This window comes from Oppia nitens, unplaced genomic scaffold (genome assembly GCF_028296485.1).
Source record: "Oppia nitens isolate AA-2021 unplaced genomic scaffold, nextdenovo-longstitch-racon4-pilon3 scaffold28_pilon_pilon_pilon, whole genome shotgun sequence".
In the NCBI taxonomy this organism is placed as follows: Eukaryota; Metazoa; Arthropoda; class Arachnida; order Sarcoptiformes; family Oppiidae; genus Oppia; species Oppia nitens.
In genome coordinates, this window is record NW_026533208.1 from 645057 (window position 1) to 658827 (window position 13771).

The 13771-nt window shown below is 17.0% G+C and overlaps 1 protein-coding gene across 1 annotated transcript; it reads right to left on the reverse strand.

Moving 5' to 3' along the window:
- Window positions 1-2389: 2389 nt before the first annotated feature.
- On the reverse strand, window positions 2390-4025 carry LOC128954519 (uncharacterized). Its single transcript, XM_054300106.1, has 5 exons — window positions 3917-4025; window positions 3438-3542; window positions 3087-3173; window positions 2908-2985; window positions 2390-2425 (listed from the first exon to the last, which is right to left on the reverse strand). The coding sequence occupies exons 1-5, from the start codon at window positions 4011-4013 to the stop codon at window positions 2409-2411; spliced, it is 384 nt and encodes a 127-aa protein (XP_054156081.1). The 5' UTR covers window positions 4014-4025; the 3' UTR covers window positions 2390-2408.
- Between the last annotated feature and the right edge of the window lie 9746 nt (window positions 4026-13771).

Here is a 13771-nt window from a genome sequence, read left to right on the forward strand (position 1 = left end):
TACAAATGTATAACAAATTAATAATAAAATAAAATAATAATTTTTAAATACAATGAGTTTTTCAATGTATTGGTGCCCCTAATAAACAATTGCCGTAAAACTCAACTAATGTTTTACATATTTATTATTATTATTTTGAGATAAATAAATTGATTTAATAATAATAATAATAATTATAATTATAAATTATTTATTTTACTCAACTTTAATACTTACATAAAATAATTTACAATATTATATGTATTATATTGAGAGTATTATATATTTATTTATATAAATAATGGTTACTCTATTGGTAACTAATTAGTTAATTATTGTTCTCTCTCTCTCTCTCTCTCTCTCTCTCTCTCTCTCTCTCTCTCTCTCTCTCTTTCGTTGAAAAGTTAATTAATTGTTTATTTAGATTTTATGTTTTATTTTTCAATTATTTTCCACACACAAAATAGTTAATTGAAATTTTAGGCTAATGTCTATTAGAAAAAATAGTATCCATAAAATCAATGGTTTCAAACTATAATTAGTTGAATGATATTTAATGTTAAACTAAACACAAAAAAAGTCGACTAAAAGTTTTCAACTAAATATTTATTGTGATATCTATTTTAATGTGTATTTTGTTTTAATTATTATTTTGTTTGCAATTAAATAAATAACAACTATTATAGTAGTAGTAGTAGTAGTAGTAGTAGTAGTAGTAGTAGTAGTAGTAGTAAATAAATTCCGATTATATTTGTTTTATTTTATATTACTTTATTATAAATTTTGATGAAATAATATTATAAACAGTATTTTGTTTGTTATATATATATATATACTGGTAATAAAGTCATAAATACAATACAATAAAATAATAATATTAAATATCATATATATATATATATATATAAAATATTTGTGCAAATTTAGCATTTATTTTGACTACTAATATAGTTTTACAAAAAAAATTGTTGTATAAAACACAAAATATAATATAAAATAAAAGTCAATTCCCAATACAATTAATGCGGAAAAAACTTGTTATTTGATTTTGATTTTTTGATGAAAAATAATAATACAAATGTTGTTTAATATATAAATTATTATAAAAAAAAGTTTTTTTTTGTTGTATGCAATAGTTCTCTATATATATAACTAATATTCAAATGAAGGATAAATTTATTGCCATTTATTTAAACAACAAAAATAAAAAATACAATTATTTTTATTCACTTTTCCTCAAAAGTACTAATAATAATAATAATAATAATATACTGTATTATATCTATTGTTGTAATTTTGTTTTATTTAATATTAATTATCAATATATACTGTAATGATATTATAATAGTATACTATAATAATATATTTAGTATATTATTAATAATAATAATAATGAATTATTAATTTCAAACATTTTATATTAGTTATATTTATTTTATTAATTGTATTTTATTAATTTGCAAAAAAAATTGTGTTACATTAAATAATAAATTTAAATACTAAAATTAATGAAATGATATTTATGTAATAGTAATAAAAAATTTATTATTATCATTTAATTTATGCTATACTATTATATTGGTTAGGTATGTACTGTTTGTTTTTTTGCTTATTTATATTGTTTTTATAATTTTTATTTAATAGATATATTTACGATTATATTTAAAATGATAATTTTAATTTATTATTGTTGTTTAAATTTTATTAACTACTTTTTTGAATTTAATTTTTAATACGTTTTATTATTATTTAAATTATCAAAATTTCAAATAGTTAATTGTTAATTACTTGTAATAGAAATTTGCAAAAAAATAACATTATTTTTATTAAAATGCTTTATATTGAATATATATAATTATAATATATATATAAATATATACAGTATATATATATTATGGTGATTATAAATTAATTTAATTATAATTATATTAAACTTAAAAATTAGTTTTTTTAATAATTTATATAATATAAATTTAGTTTATTTATAATAAACAAAATATTACATAAAGTCACGTATTGTGTGATACAATAATAATAATAATATTATTATTTGACAATAAAACTAAATGAAAAATTTAAGTATTAATATATATATAATAAATTGTTAAAATAATAAACAACAAAATTGATTTTTATTTTATTTCTAGAAAAAATCATTAAATGATTTATTTATAATTATATAATATATATGAGTATTATTTTTCTGACATAAAATTGTTAAAATTGTTAAAATATCATTATTATTATAAATTTATTATTATTATTATTATTATTTATAATATACTGTATATACTATTATAAGGTGTGCTTTGTTTTTATATAAAATTGTTGTCCAATTTTTATTTTGCATTATTAGTATTATTGTTAAAATGATTTGATGCAAAAAATGATTTTTTAAATAATAATTTGTCTCACATTTTACATTTTAATTACTTTCCGGGTCCACCTATTTTTTTGGGGGGAGGGGGAGTAGGGGATAAAAATAATAATTAAAAACAATTAATTTAGAAAATATGATTACTAAAAAATGATAGTAAATAATTGAAATAAAATTTATTTGTTATATTAATTGCTAATAATTTCTAATAATCCAGTAAAATTATTAACAATTTTATCTATATATATTTTTTTATATTAACTACTGGTTCCCCAAACAAACAAACAAACAAACAAAAATAGTTTAATGTCAAGGTTAGGGTTTTATACATACTGTATATATATACCACCCATTCCTCTAATTCATAGTGAAAATCATTAGTTTAAACTAATTAACACCTAATAAATAATTATATATATATATATATACATTGTATATAAACTAAAGTATATTTAAGTTTCCCAAAAAAAATTATAATTTATTATCTTATAATACATAAAATAAAAATAATTAATTTTTTTTTGTAAAAAATACATAAAATAAATAAATACCTAAAAACTCGGACAATCGCTTTTGTTGTTGTCCGCCAAACCTATAATTAGTGGCCAACATTCGCTTACCGGGACCACCTATTTTCAACCAAAAAAAATTGCATCTAGTTGAAATTTAGTTTGTATATAATTTATTTTGTTTTGTTTAAATCATAATATATTTATATTCATATACAAACCGAGAAACTCGGACAACCGTTTCGGTAATACTACATAAGCATTGTTGTTGGTGTTGTCATCATTGTATGACCGTTTTCCGGGTCCACCTATTTTTGTTAAAAAAATGGTGTTTATTTGATGACAGGAAAAAATCATAATAAAAAATTGTTATTTTTATCATATTATTATTGTCACTATAGTTTATATATATGTATATTATTTTTAATATATGATATATATATATAAATATTTAATACACTTGTAGTAATAAAACATTTTTTTTTTGTTTGTGTGTGTGGGCACTGATAGTATATTTTTTGTATATCTATAGTATTTATTATTATTATTATATATATATATAAATTATATACCGAGAAATTCAGAGTATCTTTTATTAAGATAAACGTTTGATGGGATCGGCATATCATACGAGTATTGTTGTGTTGATTTAGTCAATGAGTTTCGATCGTTGAAATCTATTGAATTGATAAAATTAAAGCCCAAAAAAAATTATATATGGTTTCAGGCAATCATTGTTTTAGTTTAGTTTATTTTTTTATTTTTTTTTTGAAATAAATAAAATAAAACATTCAATTATTTAAATATCTATATATAAATATATTTGCATTTTTTTGGAGGTATATATTTGAATAGTTTTTCAACTAAATACGTGTATAGATTTTTGTTTGTATGAGAGGTTATATAAATAATTAAGTGGATATATTTTTTTTATATATTATTAGTTTATAAATTTGTTTTTATTTCAATAAAATGTTTATATAATTTAATGATAAGTTTTTTATGTATGTATATATATATATATATATATATATATATATATATACTATACCATTGTCAGCGATGGCAACAATTGATATTATTGCTAAACTTGATATTGAAATCCATAGGAAAATTGTTTGTAAAATTTTTCCGTAAAATGTGTGCATTTTTATTGAGAGATTTGTGACAAAAGCTATAAAATAAAAATTTTTGTTAACAAAAATTATATAGAAATATATTTTAATATATTATTAAAAAAAAATTTTAAAAGTATAAATTTATAATAATTAATTATAAATAACTTAGTATAATAATAATAAAATAATTAGCTTATTAACTTTTAGTAAAGTATTAGTAGACTAATAATAATAATAATAATAACAAAAATAATTATAATTTATTAAAATTTTATTTATAAATACAATGAATTGAATGAATGCAAGAAAACTGTCGTATTTTTGTAATTAATTAAAAAATTTGTAGGAAATACATGTATATATRTATATATATTTCAATATATTTAAATTTGAATGACATATAATAATTAATATTATTTTTTGATAATTAAATATAATATTTTTAAGGTATCTCATAATTAATTAAAACAGTTGCCTTAACAAAAATAAAACGGGTGTGTCTTATATATATRTGAATATATTTATAAAACTTATTAAAATTTTTAAATATACTGTATATATATATAAATATATAATTAACATATAATATATGATGTTATCTATTGAATAAATAAACATCTATTTTATGATAATAAACTGTATATTTAATAAATTTTTTTTTGATAATTTCTATAACRAAACARTAGTTAATTAAATTCTTTTAATTAATATATAATTTTCTGATAAAGTTTACAATTAATTGACAATCATTTTGTAAAGATTCACATAATTATTAATATTATTATAATAATATTATGTATTTAATATCAATATATATATTTMWAWWTTTACAGATTTACAGATTAAATGATTTTTAGTTTATTTGTTTGTTTGTAATGTCAAACATGTCTATAAAATAAAATATTTATACAAAATAAAAAAATTTTACAAATAAAATGAAATCATTTTTATCGTTTATAGGGGAAAAATATAGGAAAAATAAAATTGTGTTTATTATATATATATATATAAATATATTTATATCCATATAGTATTGAAAACAAAATTGCTATCATTTTAAGTTTAGTGACGATTTTTAAAGCCTATGATATAGAAAATAATTTTTTTTGTTTTAAATTTTATGATATAATAATCATACGGAAAATACTGAAAGTATTAAAGATTTAAATAAAATATTATAAACAAAAATAAAAATAAAACTGTATAAACATGTTTAAATAATTTTGTGTAAAACTTTTTTATATTATTATATTTAAAGTCAAAAATAAAATAATGTATAAATAAAATAAAAATAAAGAAAAAATTTTTTTTTTTGGAAATATATATATTTATATTTAATATTTATTACTATATATATCTAAAGTTCAAATTTCTATATATTTATTGATATAAAGTTATATAATATATATATATATAAATATATATACATAATATATATTTGTTGCGTAACAAAATAAAATAGCAATAACTATACATTTATATCAATATATAAATTTTTAATTTTTATGTTCAGGTTTGACTCACTAGTATATAAAATAATYTTTTTTTCAAAAATAAAAACTTTTATATATATATATATAAAACATGCGAATTAAAAAAAATATTTTATTTATTGTTTATTATATAAAAATTATATTTTTCAACCATTTTTTATCTAAAATATCTAATCTTACACAATCTTAAACACATACACACTATTGTTTAATATCTTATAATACTCATAATTATTATGTTATTTTATATAAATAATATACTTTATTATATATATATATACAGTATAAATATAGTTGATATCAATAATAATACTAATAGTATTTTTTTTTTTTTTGATAATATTATTGATGCTGTGAAWCCAAACAGTAGGCATTGATCGATGTATTATATTTTATAAGAGAGAGAGAGAGAGAGAGAGAGAGAGAGAGAGAMAAATTTAATCATAAAAAATGTTATTAATTTTATATACTATATAAATACATTGTATATACCATATAATAATATACAGTWTATACAGTATATAGATATAGAAAAAATTGATATCATTTATCTTATCATTTATGATTTCAATTGAGTTAATAATACTAATAATAMTAATAATAATTTCCAACAATTCAATCGATCACTTTAGTKTTTTTAATTAAAAATTGTATGTATTGTCAACACATGTAACAATTTTTATTGTTAATTTACTGTAATATTATTATTAATAATAATATTAATAATAATTTTTTTTATCGATATTATCTAATTTTTCTAATAGGATTTAAGTGGAAAACAACATTTAATTAATTAGTTATAATGGAAACTATATTTTGTTGTTTGTTTGTTTGTTTGAATACATTTTAGTTAGTTAGTTACAATATTTATTTATTTATATATATTTTATTATTGTGTGTGTTATTTACTAATAAATTTATGAAATTATTGAAATATATTTTAATAGTAAATAATAATAATAATAATAAGTGTATTTCTCAAAACCAGTGTTTGCTAAAAAAATTGATTGATTTTATTTATTATTGCACACATAGTGAGAGAGAGAGAGAGAGAGAGAGAGAGAGAGAGAGAGAGAGAGAGAGAGAGAGAGAGAGAGAGAGAGAGAGAGAGAGAGAGAGAGAGAGAGATAAAGTTATTTGCATAAGTTTTTTCATTATTTTATTATTATTATTAAAATTAAATTTTTTTACAGTTAGAAAATACAAATAATGTATTTTTTGATAAAATTATTTAGTAAACAAAAATTTATAAGTTATATAAATTCATATATATATATATATATATATGGTATWAATATATTAATAGTATATATWTTTTTAGTTGACATTTGATTAGTTTTTTTAATAACATAAAATCATAAACAGCAATAATAAAATTCATATATATATATRTATATTTATAATTAAAATAAATTAACTTATGACTAACTTATAACATTAAAATATTTATTTTTTAATAATTTATATACAAAAATAATTAATAAAAGTTTATAAAAGTATTTTCTAATTATATCTATTAATATAAGTTAGATATCTTAGTTAAGTTAAGGCATAACTATTTATATATTAATATATTCACAAACAAACAAAAAATAAATGATTAAATAAAACTTTTTGTTTTTAATACTTACATTTTTGTCAATTGGGTTAAAAATTAGATAATATAATATTTTTACAAATTTATTGAATAATTGAAAGTTTTTTTAATAATTATTAACTTAATAATTGATTTTTATCAGCAATTGATTAAATTGTTATATATATATAAATAATTATTATTTATTTATTATATTTCAATACAATCAATTTCAATAACAACAACAAAATCTTTTTTAATRTCTATATTATTATAATAATAATAATTATAATGTCTTATCCAACGAGTTTTCAATCAAATCTTAACCAAAAAGCTAGAGTCCAAAGGTTTTTAATGCTTTTTTCCAATGGATTACTCAAGAGTACGGAAAGAGAGAGTAAAGAGAGAGAGAGAGAGAGAGAGAGAGAGAGAGAGAGAGAGAAGAGAGAGAGTAAAGAGAGAGAGAGAGAGAGAGAGAGAGAGAGAGAGAGAGAGAGAGAGAGAGAGAGAGAGAGAGAGCTATTTGTCGACGAATTGGGTGTTTGTCTGCCAAGAATTGAGCGTTTGATTGGACACCGGAATCGGTGGCACAGAATCGGTATGTGTTTTCTGGTGACACATAACCAACTYATACWCCAACTCTTTATCCATCTTTTTTTACTATAAGTTTACTTTATATATACTGTATATATATATATATATACTGTATGTATGTATATATGGACAGGCATTTACGTCAGGCATTCAAACACACACACACACACATACTGTACATACATATAACTAAAGTTGATTTGTATGTATGTATGTATGTATGTATGTATGTGTGTGTGTGTGTGTGTGTGTGTGTGTGTGTGTGTGTGTGTGTGTGTKTGTATGTATGTATGTATGTATGTATGTATGTATGTATGTATGTATGTATGTATGTATGTATATATATGTGTGTGTTATTATATATGTACTGTATATATATTTCTGTGTATGTATGTCTATATATATATATATATATATGTGTGTGTGTGTGTGTGTGTGTGTGTGTGTGTTTAAACTAAAAATCTTATGTTTAATTATGATTTTATTCACAAAAAAAAATAATATTTCTTATAGCATTGTACTGTATATACATTATATATATATATATATAGTTTTAATTAATATAATAAATAAAATTATGAATATTTAGCTAAAACCCACTAAATATTTGTTTTGTATGAATGAATGAATGAATGAATTGGAAAACTGTTTTAAGTAATCGTAAGAATAATAATAATAATAATAATTATTATTATTATTATTATTATTATTATTAATTATTATTATTATTATTACGGAAAAGTAAAAAGTTAGTGAAAAACAAATTATGTCTTATTTTTTTGTTTGTTTGGCTTAACTTTTAACTCAACTACTATTGCATTAAGTTTTTTAATGATTTAGAGATTTAGKAGTGCTTTCTATATGTTTTTTGTTTGTCTGATATTTTATTATTACTTACTCTCTCTCTCTCTCTCTCTCTCTCTCTCTCTCTCTCTCTCTCTCTCTCTTACATTCATTTCAACACTTATTTGCATAATATATATCTCGTGAAAGAGAGAGAGAGAGAGAGAGAGAGAGTAATGAAATGTTTATATTATTTGCTAAAATAAATATTTAAAAAATATACTGTTAAGTGAATACACATATAATTCAGGTATAAATATTTGGATATATATATAAATATCAAATATAATAAATATTTTTATACTACAGTTATTATTATTATTATTATATTAAAAGTCAACTTTGAATTAAACTTAAGTTTTATAAACTACTGTAAAATATATATATATAGTATAGTGTTTACTGTTTGTTCACATTTTTTTCACAAAAAAATACTACTAATACCATAAAAGCCCCTAAAGTTTAGGTTTAATTTAAAAAATAAAATAATTTTATGTATAAATTATATATAAAAAAAAGTTTTTTATTTTTTTATATAATTTAATTGATCCTAGAAATAATTACACTAGTATATTTTGGTGTTAATTTAAATTTATAATTTATATATACAGTAAATTTTATAATTAAGTTTTTAAGTTTTTATTGAGTTTGAGTTTTATATAGATATATATATATATAAAGTATATATAAATTTATATATATATATTAGTATATCTAACTAATATATATATAAAAAAAAATTTAATACATTGTTTATACTGTAATATTCAGTGTAATATACACTGAAAGCTATAATAAAAAATTTATTGTAATTTCAAAAAACTATAATTTGTCAGAAACATAATTTTTATTTAATTTTAGAAATTTTGTTTTTTTATAGTATTTTCTTTGAAACAAAAATTTAATTAAAATTAACTTATTATTTGTTTTTTGATAATTTATTTTTATTGTATACTTACTTATGGAAAAAAGTGATTTTTTATTTATTCATAAAATTTTATATATACTGTACACTATATTACTGTTACTCAATATATATAATATAAATAAATAAAAAGTGATCGTATAATGTAATCCCCATAACCTTTATTATTAATATAAACAATAATATTTACATATATTGAATATACTTAAACTGTAGTATATATATATATATATATATAAACTATTAAATTATTTATCATATTTATTCAGATTTTTTTTCGGACTATTAATAAAATTGTAGTAAAATTTTTTATTATATATAAAATAATGATAACTTTTACTGTAATAATACAGTTATATAAGTAAATTATAGTTATTTTAAGAATATTTATTTTTTTAAAATAAATAAATTCAAATCAATAAACAAATAGTATATAACAAAAATTATTTTATTTAATAAATATAGAAAACTAAATAATATTTATATAAATTTAATAATGTATATCAATATATATGATATGATATTTATTTATTTTTTTGCCATAAGTTTTGTGATTTCCTGTAATAAGCACTYATATAYASTATATATATATATATACRTATATATACAGTATATACAGTATTATCTAATACATTGAATTATAATAATATTTGACTTAATATTTTTTTCTGGCAATTTCAATAGCAATAGTAAATTAATATTGAATTAAATAAAAAAGAAAATAATATAATAATATTGATATAATATTTAATAATTAAAAAAATAATACAATCAATGATTAATACAAAAATATTATATATATATATATATATATTATCAATTATATAACAAATTATAAATGTTAATAATTTTTAATAATATTATATTTACATTATAAATATAATACATTTACAGTAAACATACTTATATATTTATAATATATATTACCGTATAATTGATATAAATTATTTTTTTACAACTAATTTTTTACAGTTTTCATAATGTTTTTTTAAGTATATAACAAACATTTTGTTATTTGGATTTGTTTTGTGTGTCTGTCTATCTGATTGATGATTTAGAATATTTATAATTTATTTTTCTTAATTATTTGATTAAAAATAAATTTTATAATGTTTTTTAAATAATAAAATATTTTAATGATTTATTTATTTATTAAAAAATTGTTTAAGTTAAAAAGTTTAAGTAAACAATTATTATTACGAAAAAAATATCTAGAAGTTTATTTTTGGTGAAATCTAAATGCTATTTTAAAAATAAAAAATTTAAATATTTAATGATTTTTTTGTTGCAAATTTTTTTTAGTATAATTTATTAGATTTAATATTATTTACTGTTAGCTGTATATATATAAAGTGATAAAAAATTTATCAAAAAAAAACAATTATTATAATAATTTAACTAAAATTTATAGCTATCGTGGTTTATACATGTATGAATTAAAATAATTTAATAATGTTTACTATTAATATAATTTTTATTTTAATTTATCCAATTTATCAAAATATACTAATGAATATCTAATTTAAGAAAATTTTGATATAATTTTTTAGTGTATTTTTAAAACAAAAATTTAATTAATTTGTTATAATTAGTCATTTATTTGACAAAATTTTTCTAATAAATAAAATCACATGCAATTTGTTTTAATTAAATGAAAAATGATTTTTATTAATTTTGATTATTTAATTTAATTAAAGCCATTTCGATGCTTACAAATGCATTTAAATAATATATTAAAATTTTGATTAATTAATTAATAATTATAATTTTCATCTTATTTTTTTAATAAAATGATTAATATATATATTTTTAAACTAAAAAWAATATATATATATATTATTTTACTAAATGTTTTCGATATAAATGATTAATTTTTATCATATGTTTCAATATTATAATATTAATATAAACAATAATATTATAATAATTATTAATCAATCGTTCAGAAAAAAATATTATTATTAAGTAATAATAATTTATATGTTTATAAATTATTTTTCTATTTTTTTAAATAAACAGTTAAATATAAATAATACATTAAAATGTTTTTTTAAATAATAATGATAAAAACAACAATTTTTTTATTAATTATACTTATAGACAATTATTATTATTAATAATTTATTGATTATCAATGATAATATTTTTTATWTATATACAATGTTTGAGTTTATTTATTTTACAATTGTTTAGTAAAGAATCTATAAATAAATATTGAAATATTAAATAAATAGCATTTAAAATAATTAATTGATTTACAATTACTGTTATGTTTTAATAAATATTTATTAAAAACAATAAATAACTATTAATAAAATCAATTGTTTTTGAGATAAACAAATATATTTTTGAATATTATATTAATATTATTATTATAGAAAGTAGTATAATAGTAAAAAGTGCTTAGAAATAGTATAAATAATATAAATATATTATTGTTGAAAATAATAATAATAATAATCATTAAAATAACTTACAGTCGACAGCACTCTAACACCCATACAATCCCGTTATAATTCATAGGGGTTTACGAAAAATTTTAATATAAACACTACAGTGTGTGTGTGTCTGTGTGTGTGTGTGTGTGTATGTATGTATGTATGTATGTATGTATGTGTGTGTGTGTGTATATGTATATATGTATGTGTTTATATATGTGTGTATGTATATATATATATGTATGTGTGTTTTGTGTTTATTTGTCAAAATTTAAAATTATATAAAATTTATATATAAAACACAACATTTACAGTATATATATATATTATGTAATATAAGTTTATACTGTATAGACATTTATACTAATTTAATATATAATTGCAGAAACTTTTTAATTTGTATTTTTTGTTATGTTTTGCCAAAAAATGTTATTATTCTATATTAGTATTATAATTATTATCATTAAATAAAACACATATAAGGTATAACACATTTAAATTTAATTCAATTAAATGTGTGTAACATTAGTTATGTTTCATTATCATTATTATTAATATTATAGATAATTATTAATTAAAATTAATTAAATTGAAAATAAAAATTATAAATTAAATTGTTATTAACACTTTCTAACAGTTTAGAGGCTATATATTTATATTATATATTTTCAAACACACATTTAGTGATTAATTTAATGATAAATTAGTAATTTAATTTTTTTATCACATTCAAATTGGTATATAAAAAAAATTATTTGATTTAACAGTGTGTATGTATGTCTAAAATAATTATTAAAAATTAAAACACAACAAAAATCAATCACAAATCAATCAATCAAACAAACAATAGTAAAGGATATATTTTAAAAAACAAATCAAATGTGATATTATTATTATTTAATAAAATAAATTATACCCATTTACTACTACTACTACTGCTAATAATAATAATACAAAAATATTTGGCACTAAAAAATACAGTATAAATCACATGATTTACTTTATATTCAATATATAAATATATATATATATAAAAAGTTTATATATATTGTTATACATTAATTTAGCAAATTATTGATATTAATGTCTACTTATTTTATATAACAACAGATTACATGTACTGTATTATACATATCATATATATATATATATATATATAAATTTGATATTTTTGTTGATATTTTTTATATACCTTTATATACGGTATTATAACTGTTGGACTAAAAACTTTTGTTTTATTTTATTGCACACTTGATATAAAAAAAATCATTTATATTCATTAAATAATAAACTAGAGTCACACACATACACATACACATACACATACACATACACATACACATACACATACACATACACATACACATACACATACACATACACATACACATACACATACACATACACATACACATACACATACACATACACACATACATACACATACACATACACATACACACACACATACACATACACATACACATACACATACATTATTATTATTATTATTATTATATTATTTTATATTTTCAATGTTTAAAAACTTTTTTTTCTAGTGTTGTGTGATATACATGTTTGATATTATTATAAATTATATTACAAATATACAGTATATATATATATGTAAATAATGTATGCCAAGTCATTGCCTATTAATTTATTATTTGTATTATTGACTTTTGTTTTTAAGTACCCCTGATATTGATGACTAAAAAAACGTGACTATTATTCAAATAACTATTTAATTTGATGTTATGTTATGTTATATTATATTATTTTTTGTTCACTCAATTACTTGTTGATGTTTTTTTTCCTAATTAGATATTGAATATTATAAGTATAATGTAACCCAAAAATATAAAATAAAATAAATTCAACAAAAAAATAGATAAAATAAAATTCTTGTCGTTTGTTTG

Excerpts from the sequence above, each read along its gene's own strand:
- LOC128954519 (XM_054300106.1), bottom strand. The coding sequence starts at position 4,013 with ATGCACACATTTTACGGAAAAATTTTACAAACAATTTTCCTATGGATT. Across the intron at positions 3,174-3,437 it reads AAGATACTCTGAATTTCTCG|GTGGACCCGGAAAACGGTCA; the intron begins GTATATAATTTA and ends TAACAAAAATAG. Across the intron at positions 2,986-3,086 it reads ACGGTTGTCCGAGTTTCTCG|GTGGTCCCGGTAAGCGAATG; the intron begins GTTTGTATATGA and ends GGTTGAAAATAG.